Below are 18778 nucleotides of genomic sequence, written 5' to 3'. Positions count from 1 at the left end.
TTCCATTTTAATAGGTGTGTCATCCTTGCTATGCATTACAACCACTTCTTTCCTGCATGCTTTTCCTTCATCCCCCTTATGTCATGTCCTCTTTTCATGGTTTCATATGTCCTTGCTGATGCTATATCCAGAACTTTGCACACTGAGACAACATGTTCTAGACAGATTTTTTTTCTGATGTGGTTCATCTTGGCTTGATGTGCTCTGACCTTAAATACTCACCTTGCCTCCCCCCATTTCTCAACACCCCCATACAACCATGCCCCACTCTGCTGATATCCCAGAGCCTTTGAGGGACTCCATTGCTGACTTGAACACTCACATTCTTCGCAACTGAAGGATTCTGTCCTCACAAAATGCCCCAGTTTCCAAATGAGTAAAAAAAGGTGGTGCTGTTGTCTCTAATGATGGATGCAACACTCAGAGGTATGTCTTGTAGTATTTTTCTCATCCATTACTCTAACATCATTTTCCACTCATGGCAATCTACTCTGAAGGATATGATTGGCAAACCGAAACTGTGGTGCACAGTCCAGCCTCCCAAAGGCTGGGAAGAGCACATGTTTGGCCTGAGAGATAGAAGACATTCCTTGACACCTCATCCTTCCATTGCAAACACCCCAATGCTCCCTTCCCCTTCCCTGTGCCTGGACGACCAAATCCATGATGTGGACTCTGCAATGGAGGAGGTGGAGGAGAATCCCAACAACAATGAAAATGAGGATGACCAGCCTTCCAGTAACAAGAACAAGGATGACCTGCCATCCAGTAGTGAGAAAGAGGATGACCAGCTGCCCAGTAGCAATGATTATGACAAGGGTTCCAATTACAATGAGAATGACAATGACAATGAGGAGATGGAGAGCTCGAGCAACTCCCATGGTAGGTTTTTCCATTTCATATCCCTCATTCTCTCATGTTTTTTTCCAGATAATTCTCATTTCTTTTGATTTTGGGGTTTGGTGCCTCTCTGGTCATGCAATGGTGGGCTTGGTGCCCACTTGTGTTTCAAAGCTTGGTGCTTTGGATACTCATGACTGTTTCCTGCTGCCCATCATTCCCTTGGTTGTTATATAGATAAAGAATTGTTGTGATCCTGTTCTGTTACCATCTATATATGCATCTGCCTCATGTTGACATGTTGACTCCTAGATGATGATGATGCATGTGCTCGCAATGCTCAGACCATTTCTTGTGCCCAGTCCCTGCTTCCCCCATCCTTGCCACCCACATATGAGTCTGATGACTCTGCCCATCCTGTAGGGGATGTTGTCCATCCTCACCAAGGTGGCCTGATCTATACTAGACTTCAGAAGAAGGGCAAAGGTAGGGCTATAGGTGCTGAGGACATTGATGCTGCAAAACCACAGTGACCATGACACCCAACTCCTGAACCTCAAGAAGCTGGGGAATCTGTCCACAGCAGCATTAGATGAAATACATGCTTTTGCAAAGGATGTCAAGACAATGGCAGAAGAACTTGGCTGATGGCACAGGCAGTCTACACATGACATACTCATTGCTATGGGATTTAGTGTTAAGGCTTCTCATACCAAAATTAATGAGGCCAATCTCTTCCACTTGTGGTATTGGGCCATGCAGCCCAAACCAGATGGTGGTATGGCTTTCCTCCCTCTCACATCTACTGTTCTAACGTCCTGACCAGCTAGTCAAAATTCAATCAACAATTTGATTACAAAGGAGTACAACACCCTCATGATAGGCATCCCCAAGGATGACTTCACAGCAAGGAGGGAAAAGTTAAAAGCCATCTATGAGTGGAGTGAGAGCGCCTCTGCCATACTGACTAACTGATCTGTCAAATCTATTGCAGCTAGAGTGGACAATGCAAAGACACAATTTTCTGGATTGGTATGTGGTTGCAACTGTGCAGCCATCAATTCTGATCATTCCACAGGCAGAGGCATGGTCCAATCTCAAGGATATTGAGATAGTTGGAGCAGTAATGTATGTTGGACAGGACCCTGCAGGATGTCAAACTTCTGGCATATTTGGAGGTTCCAAGATGATGAGAAACTTCATCAATGAAAATGGCATTGATGTCCAGTCACTCATGGATAAGTATACCATGATTTTCAAGTAAGTTTATTTCTTGCATGTTTCATTTGATCTCATTGGATTGTTGTAGGTGTCTCAGGAATGGCAATGGTGCAGATGCCAGGGTGGCTGGCACTGGTTCCATTGGAGATGTGGGTTCTGTGCTGGAACTACATTGCTGTACAAAGGAGACTCCAAGAGACCACAACCACAGAGTATCCAGAAGCATGATGAAGGAGAAGATGTTGGCTGCATTGAGAGATCTGCATGGTAAGTTATTCTTGTTGTGCATGCATTTATCTTGATCCTTTGCTCAGTCACACATGGCATTGAAGTTGGTGATCCCCAGAGAGTTTCCTGGCACTGGCTTCTCGAGTTTTTGTGGAAGAGCCACCTCACTATTGTCAACTGGCCCCATGGTGTATCTCCACCAGGCCCTGGTTTCAAGTACAAGTAACTTAAGGCTGGCCCTCTTTGTCAACTTGTAGTACCTTACCTTCACAGAAAACTGGGTCTTTTGTATGATGGGCAAACTGATGATGAGGAAGAACAAGATAGTCTGGATGATGTGCTGGAAATTGAGATGAAGTGCTGGAACAAAGGTATTCCCTATTTTATTCATCCAGTTGGATGCTGACCCTTTGAAGGGTGAGATCGTGCTCATCAAAGCTACCGATGGTACTGTTTTGCAGCAGATCTCAGATGATCCAGAGTGGCAGAAGTCCCTCAAGGAAACAGATCACCAGCAGCAAGGCACAGAGGTCCTTCAACAGCCACAACCCCAACTGCAGCAACAACTCCCTTTTCCCTCTCAGAAGCAACCCTGTGTGGAGGCATCAAATTGCAATACTATTGGTCCCCAGGTAAGTTCTGCTCTTTACTTGATATCCAGTATCTGCTGACATTCGCAAGGCTTTACAGTCTGACTGTCAAACTGTGCCACATGATCAACACCAGGATGTGCGCCCCATTGGACAAGATTCATGTCATGACCTGTCCACAATTCCAAGCAATGTGCACACTCGAGAGCCTGGCCCATCCAAGCCTCCTGTGCTGGCTCTGTGATATAGGGTAGGGTTTGGTTCCTATGGTCTGATAACAAGACTAATGAAGTGTCATATAGGATCTACATTGGGATAATCTTCCAAGCCATCCTCACATGTGAGAGGCCAGCCTAGCCCAGCAGTCTTTTCCCAGATGACAAGTGAGTATCCAGGTCTCTGACCTTTGGTAACAAGACTAAGGAAAAATTATGTAGGATTCTTGGGGTGACCATATGAACTATCATGATCCTGGCCCATCTAATATCCCATATCATGTGAGTAATTCAATTTTGCAGAGGTTTCACCATCAGCTTGCATTCTCTCTAGGCATTACCTTCTGGCCACTGCAATCAATTTCCTCCATCTCACCAAGGATTCCATTGCATTCCATCTCAAACCAACCATCCTTACTACAATGGTCCATATACTGATGACTACTACCCTCCAACCCAGTCAGGTGAACCTCATTGGGTTAACAGGGGTAATGCTGCACAATATGAGGACAACTTTGCTGAGGAGTATATAAATGAAGATTAATACTAGTGTAGTTTTTGCTTCCCCTACAACATATTTGTCATGCACTGCTTGTATATCAATGTCTCTGGTGTCAGTGATGATGCTACCATCAGATTTGGGGGACAAGTCTGCGGCTCTCCACTCAGTCCTGTGCCTTTCCTATCGCTTTTCGCACCACTTGTTCCCCTTTCCAAGACCTCTCTGGGGGGGCCTCTTTTGTCTAATTCCATGGAGCTGCTATTGAGATATCACCATTTTTGTGTTTGGAGGGCAGTGAGACAGTTTCACATGTAGCTCAGGATCCAATGGTCTGATCATGGTGGCTCCTTTTTTTCTGTGTTTATCTATGAGTACCCAACCACCTTCCTGAGGCCTGTGTCAATCACCCCAGCCGTTGTCCTGAGGTCGTCACCTGCTTGTTCACTTGCCTGCAGTTACCACTATCATCTTGGGGCTGTATCTCAGTGGTTTCTCTGACACATCTCCTGCTTTTTTGCAGACTCGCACTACTAGATGATGACTCCCAGGAGATGTCTAGATCATTGTGATTGGTGCAGTAGTTATGGAGATGTTCACATTTTTGTGGCAAGGCCCACCCCTTGAGGTCCTCTCATTGTACCTCATGCATATCCACACTGCTTCTCTCACTTTTTGAGCCACAAATCCCTCTCACTGACCCATTTCCAGGGTGCCCTTGTTCACCCAATTCTGCTTGCTCATTGTTGAGATATTCCTGCTTTTGTGTTTGAAGGGTTTCAAGGTGGTTTAGCATATACCTCAGGATCAGGTGATCCAATTGGCATTTTCCCTCTTTCTCCCTGATTGCCTGGGAGTCCTCTACTGCATCCATAGTTTTGTGTCAGTCACCCCAGCTGTTACTGTTACATTTCAGTACTGGCCACTTATCAACTCTTTGTTAGGGGCAGTCCAGGGTCAAATCACATATGGTACCAATGTCCATCACATGTCCATTGCTGTTAGGCACTGTACATGATGCCTCAATCTGTATATACAATTCCTGTAGTCCTAGCTACTGTGTTTGTGCCTTGTTGCTCCTCATGTTACAGCTATTTTCAAAACTGAGAGCAAGGCCAAATAAACAAAATCACACACATGTAGTAGCTAAATGTTACAACTTTGATATCTCAATCAATTCAAGTCAGATCACTGCAATTTTTGCAGATTCAGAATCAGGGAAATTAGATGTAGGTCCTGGTGTAAAAATTAGACTAGTTCTAGTACTATATAAGTCTGAAAAGGCATAGGCTGATTTCACATATACAATCAAAATTGCAAGTGATCTAGGCATCTGTGCACCTTAGCAAACCAATAGTGGTCTTCTATACATCAATTGTCCAGCAGGCTTTCAATGCTTTTTGGGCAGTAGAGAGCCCTCTGCTTCCAGATGTTCATTGCACATATAAGTAAGATTGGAAGCCTATTATTGCATATTTCTTCACACAAGATTCATACCCTTGGAGCCCTGTGTATCATCTAGAGAACAGTACCAAAAATTTATGCAATTATGCGGTGTGTTGTTGTGATCTGAAGTTCTACACCTAGTATAGTCTTATCTACACTTGGTGGCTGCTTACCAATCATGTGCTACCCCCTACCTGTGTCCCCTTGCCTCACATCTCAAGACTTGCTTGCAATAAAATCATAGTAGAAGGACATGAGATTGAGAAATAATACAACACTTGAGACCTGCAGAGTATGATTGCTGGATACAATTTGAATAGCATTCTTTGGGTGCCATGACTATTTCAAGCAATGATATGTGTAGGACATTTGGAGCACAGCATTGAGTGAACCTGATCATGTCAGCAACTACTCATGCATATGGCTACACCCACTCAAATGCAGTTATTCACTGCTCACTGCTCATCTGGTCACTGACTTTTCATCTCTGCACATACTTTTTGGTACTGTTCTCTAGAAATTACACAGGGCTCAAAGGATATGAATCTTATGTGAAGAATTATGCAATAATGGGCTCTCAATCTTGGTTATATGTGAAATGGACATCTGCAAGGCAGACCTGTGTCTTATTGCCCTGATTCTGAATCTCCAAAAATTATGGTGATCTGACTTGAACTGATTGGTGCCATTGATTGAGCCTGTTACAATGTGACAATATATATCCCAATTGTGGGCAGAGGGCAATGTGGATGTCAGAGATACAGGGTACATCAGTAGACCACTTTGTGAGCTGGTAGTCCTAGGGAATCTGTCCAGTGCTGGACAGCTCTGGACAGCTCTGGCCAGCAAAAGTGATTTACTGATGTAGGATGTCCAACATTTGCCTCTGTGGCATTTGTATAACATCTCACTGGTGTCCAGAGGGGGAGATGGGATGTCCCAACATAGCCTGAGAGGCTGCTGTGGGACATCCCACTGGTTTCTGGAAGGGGGGATGGGATGTTCCAACATAGCCTGAAAGGCTGTTGTGGGACATCCCACTGGTTTCTGCAAAGGGGGTTGGGATGTCCCAACATAGCCTGAAAGGCTGTTGTGGGACATCCCACTGGTTGCCAGAGGGGGAGAGGGATATCCCAATGTAGCCTTAGAGGCTATTGTGGGACATCCCCCTGGTTGCCAGAGGGGGGGAAGGAATGTCCCAATGTAGCCTTAGAGGCTGTTGTGGGACATCCCACTGCTTGCCAGAGGGGGGGAGGGATGTCCCAATGTAGCCTTAGAGGCAATTGTGGGACATCCCACTACTTGCCAGAGGGGGGGAGGGATGTCCCAATGTAGCTTTAGAGGCTGTTGTGGGACATCCCACTGCTTGTCAGAGGGGGGGAGGGATGTCCCAAAGTAGTCTTATGAGGAAAATGTGACCAGTCCTAAGATTGAACCAGTGACCTCCTAGGTGTTTACCAGGTGCTGCAACCACTGAGCCATATAGTCTGGGTACTAGTGTCAGTAGCTTGGGGGCTTAGACTAGCACTGTGGGAACATATCTCCATGAAGTCAATGCACAGAATGCACCATCTCCGATGTGGTCCCTTCATCTGGCCACTTTTGGAGTGTAAAAACAGTGCACACCCCCTAGGGTCATGTAAATGGTCTGATTGCCTTTTGACCTTGTGTCATGTGATGGATCAGGATTTACTGCTGTGTTTCCAGGAGGCCTTACTATCAGCCACCTTGTGTCCATGTAACTCACATGATCTGGACTTACCAAGGATGCTGCATGACCCATTGTACTGAGCATGCATGGGTTCCAGCTGCAGCTCATAACCTGATGAAAATGTGACAAGAGCTGGCATTGAGCCAGGACCCTCTCAGTGTCAAGCAGCTGCTCTGACTATGGAGCTACCTTACATTGGATTCTCTATGGTGCTTGTAGGATTAGTGCAGATTACTACTTCAACACCTTAGAGGCTGTGTTGGGACATCCCTCTGGTTGCCAGAGGGGAGGGTGGGATGTCCCAATGTAGGCTTAGAGGCTGTTTGGGGACATCCCACTGGTTGGCAGTGGGGAGGGTGGGATATCCCAATGTAGGCTTGGAGGCTGTTGTGGGACATCCCACTGCTTGCCAAAGGGGAGGGTGGGACATCCCAACATTGCCTTAGAGGCTGTTGTGGGACATCCCGCTGCTTGGCAGAGGGAACAGTGGGATGTCCCAATGTAGCCTTAGAGGCTGTTGTGGGACATCCCACTGGTTGGCAAAGGGGAGGGTGGGACATCCCAAGTCCCCTTATGAAAGTCAGTGGGATGTCCCATCCCAGCCTCAGAGGGCTATGATGGCACATCCTCCTAAGTTACCTTTGCAGACTAGCACAATGCCCCATGATGACCTCAGAGGTTCATCTGGGACATTCTGCCCTCTGCAGATGGTGTTGCAAAGGTGACCAACCCCATGTTCTATGTGGGGGACTTTGAGATATTGGCTTGTCACACAAGTGTTCAAAAACCATTCACTTCTTCCTTCATACAGTACAAATTGCATGAGGTACAGACACAAATTGATTGAATTTATTATTGCAATTTTCAAGGCAAATGTGGAGGCCCAGGTGGGTCATCTCCCTGGCAACTAGTGAGATGTCCCAATACAGCAGAATCACATTGCAAAGATGTACATGAAAAGTACTATTGTATACTACTATGCATGGCGGGATGGGAGGGGATGTATAGGTCAAAGGATACTTTGTGGATTAAATCTGTCAGAGGAGCAAGGGGGCTAGGATTTCTGCAGCTATTTCAATGCTAATATATGCTGCACTTTCAGGAGTAGGGACCCCAGTCACCCAAGGCAGTCTTGGGACATCCCAAATAATTGCATTTGAATGGATGGCTATGTGGGAAATCCGATCTGTCCCAGGGCCTAAAAATCTGCATAGCCCAGGGATATGACCAGATGTCCCTGGGCAGACCTTGGTCTTGGAGGCTATTAGGCTGGATGGTTTGGAGAAACTATTCAGCCTAAATGCTTATGAAAAATGGTTACCTGAAGTGTGCTACTGCAAAAACACCACTCCCAGTGACATGCCATTCAATCCCACCCTTGATAGGCACCTTGTGTGGGCTGTGAATGCCATTGTGAGAGAATTTGGCACAGCTGCAAGGGACCAGTATGGTGCAGCCTCTCAGGGCCTTTGACTTGTCAATATGCTCAATTTGATGGAAGTCATTCATTATCTGTGTTCCACCTTTGAAAATTGTCCCAAGCCATTCATCACCAGCCAATCACACCCATCTCACCAGTCTGTGGTAGGGATGGGTATCCTCTACTTGGCATGCTGGATTGAGGTGGCCTCTGTACATCTGAAGCAGACTGCCAATATCACAGGATGGCCTGCACATTGGTTTGCAAACCTAGCAATGGACTTGGTAGGTTTTACATCAATTTTTCACAATGTGGGACAGATACATAATTCCTTCAGAATCAGCTTAATAGCTTGATTCTGGTGATGCTGTTGCATGCCAGTTATACTCCTCCCCTCCCAGCATGCTACCATGCATACCTCAGACACCAAGATGATGAGGTTAACTTCCATGATCAAATGCAACTAATTCCCCTTAGCACATTTTGCATAATTGACAATATCAGCACCATCATCCTGCATTGGACCCCACATGCAGCTGATCCCAATTCTGGCTTTACATTCCCTTTGTGGCTATATCATTCCAAGGAATACACAGTGGATTCCCAATGATTGCAAGGCAAGGGATCATTTTCCATGGCCTGGGATTTTTTTAAGGTATGCCACTTATTCTTGTTGCTGCAAATAGTTGATGATGGCCCAGGGCTTATGGCCATTGCCTGAGGCGCCAATCACAGACCATCTCAATGGCCATATCAAGGAGCAGGTAAACTACTGCATCAAAAATATTCAGGAATATGCTGATGTTGTCAATGGTTGGGGTCAACAAATCAACCATTTCTACACTAGGTGGTGGGCATTGTGCAGGTTGTTGGGCATGCCACTTCAATAGTTTACATGTTTTTGACTGTGGAGTTGGTTGTATATACATTGCTGTGAATGTTAATCATTTATGAGATACCACCCATTCACATGATGTCTGAACCCCTGCCCATCTGTGTGATGTCTGACAATCTGCCCATCTGCATGATGGCCTGAGTAGGTTTACTTTTGTTTCAGTTTATGATGCACACCCTTTAGCTCTGAGTACCTGCCCAATCTATGATGTCAAGGCACCCACCCATTTGCAAAATCTTGGCAACACCACCCATCCAAAGTTCAAGAGCCAGCATATCCTAATAAAATATGATGCTAAATCTTACATTAAATTTTGCAGCTTCAAATCAACAGTTCTCCAGTTGCAACTGCTCTAGGTAGTAGGTTGTCCATCTGTGATGATTGACACATGGGAACATGCACCAACTGATGTACATTGGCACACATGTAGTATGCCAGGCATGCTCTGTCACTGTCTACAGCTCCCACCCCATGCTCCAATGCTGAACCTGAAAATCAATGATTGTCCCTGGGTTGTAGCACAGCTGCAGATTCAATGTTGGAATGACAAAGTCCAAGGGTGGGTAGTCACCCATGGTTACCAGCATGTCATACCATGGATCCCATCCATTGATATCCCTGTGGTAACAAGTTGCCTGATTCACCATCACAGACATGCTGCTATATGTGGAGCTCCATATTGGCAGTATGGAGCTCATATCCAAATCTGCCTGCTGTTCTGCTGTAGGGAATGTAATTTCCCTACCAGGGGAATTGCCTTATTTTGCTCATTTTACTTCATTTTCATTCTAGATACTTTTTTCTATGAGTTGCACTTAGATTTCGCATTTTTGGTTGCTTAGTCAGTAGTAGTGCTACTTGTGTATGGTTTTTTCCTTTAGAAATAATAGATGAGTTACCACAGATGAGAGATGAAATTGAGCAGGTCATTCCCTGCACCAAGACAGCCATAGAAGCCTTCAGATGACTACCAGGATCCAGTCCCAGGCTATAGAAGCCCCTTTTGGCCTACTCTCTCCCCTCAGATCTCATCATTCCCCTCACTCTCCTGTTTAAATCCATTTCCTACACTGCCTGTTCACCAAGGCAGATCAATGCTTCTCTGCCATCTGCATACATTTGTGGATGAATGACATGCAGGATTGCAGATAACAGGGCATTGGTGTTGGACATTTGGTTGACCCATTCCCTTGTAGAAGTGTTTTCTGTCCTGGATTTGAGCAGCCATGAGGCTTCTAGGAAGCTATTTTGGGGCTTCAAGACAGATGAGCACTTTATTCACAAGGCAAGAAATGATCACCCACCCCATGACCCTGTTGAAACCATGTGAGTGACAGGTTGATGGCACCTTTCAACTCAGCATTATTGCAGAAATATGACTTGTCCATCCACCATGCCTGTGTGGAAGCCATTATGCTCTCCTGTAGTGGTTCCCTCAGAAGATGAAGGCAGTTCCATACATTGGCCTGCCATTCCATTAAGTCAGTAGAATATGAGATTCTGCATTTCCTTACCCTTCTTTTTGGGCTGAGAGTGTCCAGAAAATACCATATGCAGATGGTGTTTGAGTCAGTCAACAGAATGGATGGCTCAGTCACTTCTGTGTATCTCTCAGCAGCTTCTGGATTGCAGGTTTTTCCACCCCAATCTTTCTGACTGCAGAAAGATGAAAACTTCCATCAGACCATTATGATGGACTTCCTTGGGTGACAATATGCCTGTGAGATTACTGACAATATGCAACCTGCTTCACATAATGCCAGAAACAGAATCAATCTATCTGGAAGGGTGCAAGGTCCACTGAATACCTCTTGAAATCTGGCCTTCATGTATGATGCAATGCAGTCTGTTAGTTCCATTTTCCATCCATGGGGGGTTTAAGACATGTCTTGTGTAGTATTCATGCTTGGGGTGGATGAGGTCAGAGTTGTATAGCAGGAGAGCCACTTGCAGCTTGTTGGAAAATTATGGCATGTCAGGACATGTGCCTCAATATTTTACTGTGATCCAATCAATATGTTGTGATGCTATATGTGCTATTGGTGTTGGGCCAATCTTATGTTGCAACAGGGGTGGATCTTACTAGACAGAACCACCCTTGTTTTATGGTGATATAAAAGATATTACTGAAGGGCCCATCCATATGTTATGACCATATAAATAATACTGCTGAGGGGCCTGTCCTTATGTTGTGACCACATAAATGATACTGCTGAAGGGCCCTTCCATATGTTGTGACACTATAAATGATATTACTGATGGGCCCGTCTTTATGTTGTGACAGGGGTGCATCTTACTAGACAGGCCCATCTATGTGTTGTGACACTGTAAATGATATTACTGATGGGCCCATCTTTATGTTGCGACAGGCATACATGTTGCTATTGCCAGGCCCATCCATGTGTTGTGACCATGTAATTGATATTACTGATGGGCCCACTGTCACACACCAAAGGTGTTTGGTGAGGTGGACATGGATACAGCTGATGAATGGAGATGAAGACCATAGCCCTCATGTGAAGAAGGACAGCCAGAAATGTCAGCAGTCATCCCTTGCACAAGAATGAGCCATCAGTGCCAAAGAAAATGAAAGGGAGTGAGTTAAGCACCCATGTACAGCATTCCAGTTTTCAACATATCTCCACTGTTTCTGCAGATACTGAGACCATTTCCACACTTGCTTGTGGTGCTCAGCCATGCAATCCTACCTTCCAAAGTTGGAAAGGATTTGCACACTCCACACATTTCTACAGCACTCCCTCCAAAAGATGCTCATTTCACTAATTCTTCTGATATGGCCACCTCCATGTCAATCATTTCACTTGTCCCCTTTGCTATGGACCATGGCTACATATATCTACCAGGAGTTCCTACCAGCTTCTGTCCTGAAGCATCCTGGTACATCCCACCCTTGTCTGCCCCCTCTCAGCCCATCCAGCTTGGACAGTGTGTTCTTTTTGTCAGTATGACCTCTAGGAGGACATTCATTGGTCACCTCAGGTCTGTCATTTGCTTGGAAAGGTCTTATGTGGTCATTTCAGTCTCTCCAGTCCAAGAAGCATATGGATCCTTCCTCCCTGCTCCCTGCAATTTCTTCATACCAGTCTCATCCATCATTCTTCCAAAATTGTGACAGCTACAGTATAATCTACTGTTCTCCACTCTCCCTGATCACATCAATGATGAGTATGATGCACATCTTGCCTCCTTGTTGCAAGATACAGCAGAAAATGCTCCCCCTTCATCCTCTCTTCCAACAGAGCCTCATTCATGAAGTTTTTGTTTGCTTCACTGAGAGGATGGTTTGGGGTGGAAAATTGTGATCCCCTATGCTCCTGTCACCCCACAGACCCCCAAAGCTTGACCCCTGTTGACATCTGACTCACCCTGTCCACTTTTGGATGTACTATGTTGGCATCAGATCAGTGCTGCCTCTCTGTCATCCCACCTTGGCCTAGAAGTGATCTCTTTGAGATGTGACATGTACAGCCTCCCCCTCATGCAATTCCAGTGCACTTTCCCAGTTCCTGACATTACTTGACTCATACTTTGATGTTCTGACTGTCTTTGACTCACCTATTGCCAATACTTACCAATCTTTTGACTTTGCTTACTGATTCTTCACTTTTTGGCTTGCTAATCCTTACCAATGCTTACCAATGCTTTCCAAGATGATTACCCATCGCTTACATTCCTTACTCATCAGTTACCAATCACTTACCAAGTGTTTGCACCTTGTTTTCCATAGGCAACACCCCTGTACTGTATATAAATCACTGTACTTAGATAGCAAAAAAAAAGAAGAAGAAGAAGACATCAGAGAGCCCCTCTTGCTCACATTTTATCATCACTCAGTAAATCCTCCATCAGCTTCAATAGTTGAGACTTTATTAAGGGTCTAGCTATCATCTACTTTGCTTATTATCATCTATCATCAATCTACTTTGCTCCAAGTCCTCCCTGAGCTCAGTGCAGCTCAGAGCATTGAATTAAGTTGTCATCCATCCTTCTGTAGGCTGACAGCAGTCTACCCTATCACATTCTCTTGCATTCCTGCTCCTTCTTCATCAGGAGCACCCCCAACCCTCAGCACTTGTCTTTGAGTGTTATAGCTTGCAAAAACCCTCCCAAAGATCAGGTTCTACCATCTAGGTACTGCATAGGCACACCACCACTCACTCTTTTTTGTCTTTTGTGTTGGTTGGTTTTGGTTGGTTTTCACCACTGAACCACACTTTGACTCACACTGTTCTTATGTTGGGACAGGGGCATATCTTACTAGACAGGCCTGTCTATGTGTTGTGACACTGTAAATGATATTACTGACAGGCCTGTCTTTATGTTGTGACAGGCATATGTGTTGCTATTGATGGGCCTGTCCATGTGTTGTGACCATGTAATTGATATTACTGACAGGCCCATCCTTATGTTGGGACAGGGGCGTATCTATGTGTTGGGACACTGTAAATGATATTACTGATGGGCCTGTCTTTATGTTGTGACATGGGTGCATCTTACTAGACAGGCCCATCTATGTGTTGTGACACTGTCAATGATATTACTGATGGGCCCATCCTTATGTTGTGACAGGTGCACATCTTGCTATGGACAGGCCCATCTATATGTTGTGACAGGGGTATATTATCCCAAAGATGGGCCCTTCCATATGTTGCCAACTCTGTAATCTATCATAGAGGGGCCCCTCTTTATGTTGTGACCCTATAAAGCATATGATGGGCAGGCCTGTCCATATGTTGTGACCTTCTTCATGATACAATAGGCAGGCCCATCCTGATATTGTGACTGGGGCACACCCTACCATGGACAGGCCCATCCATGTCTTACAGTAGCTCAGCATACTTACTTGGTCACAGGCCTGTCTATATGTTGCAGCATCCTTACCCTCCACAGGCCCTCCCATATGTTGTGGAATTGTGCTAACAGGCCTGTACATATCTTGCTCTCACTATAGGCCCTCAGGCCTGTGCATGTGTCATGGCTAATCTATTTAGACAGGCCCATTGTGGGGTCTATATCTGTTGGCATTTCAGCATGCAGGCTACCTATATGTTGTGACTAAATGGACTACATGGGGTCTGTTACCTCCCATCACTGCAGGCTTGCTTTGGCACACCATCCAGCTCATCTGTCAAGTGGAGGGTGCAAGGTCAGTCATTTTCTTCTTGATCATTTACTTCTGTGGCTGACTCTTAGCTTTTCTGTTTTCCTACCTGATGACATCTGTCTCCAGCCCATCTCTATATATTTTCTGAGTTACCAAGTATGCACACATTGCCTTCATCTTTATTTGTACTAGTTGAGGTGTTGGCAGAAAATGCCAAGCCAATAAAATGGGCAGAAGTGTGCACCCACATGATGCAACTGCAGTGAACTCAATGATTCCACTCACATATTCCTGGATGCCATTAGGCCCAGGTCTGTAAACTCTTTGTCAGGGTTGATCATGTCAGGCTGGTTCCCCAGTCATGTGTTGAGGGTGGGAACTCTGGGGTTAACTGATATTGTGATTTTTCTCTCAGACAGTGTGCATCACACCAATGGCTCAATATCTCTGAATTTTCAGACATTTTCTAGTCTTCTTGGCTTAGATATATCATCACTTAGTTGTCTCACTAGATTCTATTCTCTTTTCATTCTTCAAAATGCTGTATATGGTCAAAAAAAAATTACAGATAGTAGGTTCCTTCCCAAAAAGTCACAAATAGTCACAATAGTCACAAAAACATCAAAAAAAAGTCACAAAAAGGTCAAAAATAGTAATGTGTTAATTTCCTGATGTATTGCCAGTTACTGCAATTCAGTTTTGCATAGCAATTTGCTTCAACTCATGTGTGTTGATGTACTACATACACTCAGAAAATGCTGCCAGCAGGCTTGCAAGTGTCAGCAGTTGCATAGTTGTCTTGCTACAGTACATGGAGGCTGGTATAATACATGTGGAAAACATAGTATGGAGCAGCCCAGGACGAAGTTCCTGCATGGTTTGAATAAGCAGGAAGTATAGTACATGAAGGCAAGTAAAATACATGCAGAGATCTTGTGAATGTAGTTGGGGAAGCCAATAAGTTGTGGACAAGTAGGAGGAGGTCTTCTGGAGCTGATGTGACATCTGTTGGAAAGCCTAAAAAGGCCATAACACCATAGACCACAGGAGAGGGCACATTCCTGGATACCATTAGGCCCAGGTCTGTAAATTCTTTGTCATTCATGATCATACCAGATTGTTAACTCCAGTCATGTGCAGAGGGGGGAGGGGCTATGCCTTGCACCTGCCAGATACTTCAATAGAAAGAAAACTTGCAAATGTCAGAGCTATCCAGAGGTGTGAAATGCAGGATCACTTGGGTACTGTTGATGCTGTCTGGACACTGCAGCTCTACATTATGCATCTCACCCATCCTCCCAGTGTTTTTCCTCCCCACAATGTTCATCATCAGCAAAACACAAAAATGTGTTAGTAACTCATAGCTGCCCATAGTATTTGCACAATTCCATATTAGTCCAAAGCAATGTCAAGCATCCTAGCAACTCATAGTGCCAGAGTAGACTACACCAGACTTGCCCAAAGTAGTGGCCAGCATCCAAGCAACTCATAGCACCTGAGTAAGCCACACCAGTGATACCAGCAATCCAAAGATCAATAGCTACCTAGCATACAAGGGAACAGACACACCTAGCTAATACAGCAACCTAGATTCCCACTGTAGTAGAGAACTTGGTAGATCTAACTTTGTTCCTATGCATGAAGGCAACAACACACAGACATAACATACAGCATTTTTTGATAAGTACAGGAAAGTAATGGATAGTACTAGTCTAGACAAATGGTGAGTATTTGACTACCAGCATGCTCAATAACTGTGCCTATCAAGATCTGGCATAAGTAAAATAGCAGCCCAAAAGAAAAGAGTGAGATAGCATACCATCAGACTTGAGAGATGGCTGCAGCTCACCAGCCAGAACACTAACATCGAAAATAGGCTCCCCCAGTCTGCATTTTTTCATGGACTCTCACCTCACCACTGCCCACCTTGTACTTGTACAACTTGGCCATTGATTCATATTCATGGGTGATGCATGTGGCCAGAGCTTGTTCCACACAAATGACTTTGCATTGTGCACATGCTACATCAAGAAGGAGAAGTGCCACATGATTCAGCTGACTCTTTGATTCATGCTGCAGATTGAAAACCTATCAATGAGCGGTTATTAGGAAGGAAAAAAAGAACTTACTGTGTGAGTGGACAACTCCAATATTCCATACATCTCAGCTAAGACACCAGTTGTCTCTGCTTTGACCTTGGCACTGCTAGAGGGGCTGTTGCAGGAAGAGAACCCACCATCATGAGGCTTATGGGGCAGTCCTTTGCCACCCAGGTAACACTCAACTGTGGGCATGGTCAATCCAGCATGAAGGTGTGTGTGATTGAGGTTATAAATGGACATGAGTGACTATGTTTGCAAATGGGATGTGATTGGGTAGTATATGAGAAATACACTCCATAGCAATCTGAACAATGTCCTGATTTGCACTGAAGTGATAATCACATAACACAGAATCAGCCTGCCTGACCATCTAGAATATGCCCTGCTGTCCAAGTTGCAGTAAAGGCAGCCTCCAGAGTCACAGTGCTGTCACAATGCACATGAGCCAGCTGTCCTCTGGGTGCAATACCTGGGTCAATAACTTAGTCTGCCTTCATGAGTCTCTCCAATCTTTGAGCTTGAACATTTGTAACTCTCAACACCCAACACACTTAGAAGATGTCCTGATGAGCACCAACCCCAATGACTATGCAACTCACAATTACCTGGATTTTGTTCATATGGCATTTGACATGTGGGGGCCAACCACAGATGACTTCAAGGGCACAGCTAAAACATTTGGACTTGGCCCAATGTTTATGGACAAATTTAACAGCAACCAGTTCAGCAACCTATGGGCATCAAATCTGTACTACCACTTCAACTCCCACAATGAATGGGAGCTGGCATCATGGTTACTTTGTTCAGGCCTGAGCATGAGAGCTATAGACTCTTTCTTGTCATTTTCAATTGTAAGCCTGTCCCTATTCTCTCCAAAGATCATTATTGACATGCACCAGATACAGCTACTAAATATTTCCTTTCATACAGCCAGAGCACTTCATGGGCTGGCTGAGTTACTCCCTGGTTGGCTGTGCTGGTGCTCAATGGAGATTACTCCTTCACAGCCAACCAAACACCCTGTGCACTTGTACTGGCATGATCCCCCAGAATGCATTGCATGGCTCCTCAACCACCCTTTGTTCTCTGACCAGCTCGATTTTGTTCCAAGGCATGTGTACAAAATGCCTGAGAAGCTTTGTAGGGTGTATACAGAGTGGATGACTGCTGATGATGCTTGGTGTATGCAGGTATGTTTCCACTGCAAGTTATAGATCCTTTTATTCAATTGACATACCCCAGTCACAGCTTCTGAGCAGAGCAACTCTTCTTGGCACAATACTTTCTTCAGACAAGATGAATATTACTACTTTATGTGGTGGCAGAGTTGCTCATCCACTTCTCATCAGCCTAGCAAATATCAAGATGTCCACATGCCTAAAACTGTCATCCAACTCATTTGTGCTCACCACTCTCCTCCCCATCCCCAAGTTCATGCACAAGAACAAGCATATGTGCAGCCTCCTCACAGATAGGCTCATTCATGAATGCCTGGATATCATACTTGAACCCATCAAGCAAGCTGCCAAACTCGGCATTATGTTACTGGATTCTCTGGGGCACATGTGGCACTGTTTCATGCCAATCATGGGTTATATCACTGACACTCCCAAGGCTGCCATGCTTGCAGCTGTTGGGGGAAAGACTTCCCCAATCACCATGGGAATGTACAAACAGTTAGGAGACCCATTCCAACATGAGCCATGAACCATGTCCACCACTTTGGCTCAGCTTGCAGCAGTGAAATTGAAGGTCCACCCTACAAACATCCAAGTCTTCTTTTGTGGAGCACAGCACTTTCACCTCAGTGGAGTTAGTGACCCATTTTGGAGGGACATTCCACTTTCTTGTCCAAGCACTTTTATAACTCCAGAGCCCCTTCACCACCTGCACAAGGAATTTTGGGACCACAACATGAAGTGGTGCATAAATGCAGTTGGTGAAGCTGAAATCAACTTTTGCTTCTCAGTTTTACAGCCTACTGCAGGGTTCCATCACTTTAAAGGTGGTGTTGCTAAGCTGAAGCAGGTGACTGGACATGTGCACCATGATGTCCAATGTTACATTGTTGGTGTTATCACTGGAGCAGCCCCTCCCAAAATTATTACTGCTATTTGTGTGCTCATGGACTTCTGATACCATGTCCAAGCTTACCACATTGATGACAATGATCTTCGTATAATATCTTCTGCACTGGATGAGTTTCACACACACAGGCAGTCAATACTTGATCACAGTGCACAAAATGGTAAGGGAAACAAGCCCATCAACAATTGGCACATCCCCAAGTTAGAACTCATGCAGAGCATCATACCAAGTGTGAAGCATGTCAGGGTCACCATCCAATTGACTGCTGATGTAACTGAACATGCCCATGTATTGGAGATCAAGACACCCACATCAGCTAGCAATAACAATAACTATGATCCTCAAATTTGCTGGTACCTCAATTGCACTGAAAAATGTAGGATATTTGAACTTGTGAC

At 44.9% G+C, this 18778-nt stretch overlaps 4 protein-coding genes and 1 pseudogene across 5 annotated transcripts; 2 read left to right on the top strand and 3 right to left on the bottom strand.

Moving 5' to 3' along the window:
- Window positions 1-623: 623 nt before the first annotated feature.
- F5J12DRAFT_901330 (uncharacterized protein) lies at window positions 624-3123 on the top strand (the record flags this gene model as incomplete). Its single annotated transcript, XM_051748205.1, has 13 exons — window positions 624-882; window positions 1153-1259; window positions 1307-1326; window positions 1371-1458; window positions 1501-1618; window positions 1667-1783; window positions 1835-1872; window positions 1919-2100; window positions 2150-2328; window positions 2376-2511; window positions 2563-2626; window positions 2685-2921; window positions 2971-3123. The coding sequence occupies 13 exons, from the start codon at window positions 624-626 to the stop codon at window positions 3121-3123; spliced, it is 1698 nt and encodes a 565-aa protein (XP_051593973.1).
- Window positions 3124-6454: 3331 nt separating this feature from the next.
- On the bottom strand, window positions 6455-6527 carry F5J12DRAFT_t265 (annotated as a pseudogene). Its single transcript has one exon. The product of its transcript is annotated as a tRNA-OTHER (tRNA).
- Window positions 6528-7483: 956 nt separating this feature from the next.
- F5J12DRAFT_789035 (uncharacterized protein) lies at window positions 7484-9060 on the top strand (the record flags this gene model as incomplete). The annotated part of the gene is made up of 6 exons (XM_051743747.1): window positions 7484-7576; window positions 7620-7637; window positions 7996-8163; window positions 8293-8454; window positions 8857-8934; window positions 8962-9060. The coding sequence occupies 6 exons, from the start codon at window positions 7484-7486 to the stop codon at window positions 9058-9060; spliced, it is 618 nt and encodes a 205-aa protein (XP_051593972.1).
- A 1070-nt stretch (window positions 9061-10130) lies between these two features.
- On the bottom strand, window positions 10131-10477 carry F5J12DRAFT_901329 (uncharacterized protein; the record flags this gene model as incomplete). The annotated part of the gene is made up of 2 exons (XM_051748204.1): window positions 10131-10319; window positions 10370-10477. The coding sequence occupies 2 exons, from the start codon at window positions 10475-10477 to the stop codon at window positions 10131-10133; spliced, it is 297 nt and encodes a 98-aa protein (XP_051593971.1).
- Window positions 10478-15897: 5420 nt separating this feature from the next.
- On the bottom strand, window positions 15898-16484 carry F5J12DRAFT_789034 (uncharacterized protein; the record flags this gene model as incomplete). Its single annotated transcript, XM_051743746.1, has 3 exons — window positions 15898-15960; window positions 16102-16278; window positions 16320-16484. The coding sequence occupies 3 exons, from the start codon at window positions 16482-16484 to the stop codon at window positions 15898-15900; spliced, it is 405 nt and encodes a 134-aa protein (XP_051593970.1).
- Window positions 16485-18778: the final 2294 nt, after the last annotated feature.

This window comes from Pisolithus orientalis (assembly GCF_024613125.1).
Source record: "Pisolithus orientalis strain OTSU chromosome Unknown F5J12scaffold_377, whole genome shotgun sequence".
NCBI classification, from domain to species: Eukaryota; Fungi; Basidiomycota; class Agaricomycetes; order Boletales; family Pisolithaceae; genus Pisolithus; species Pisolithus orientalis.
This window is presented reverse-complemented; position numbering and strand designations above follow the sequence as displayed.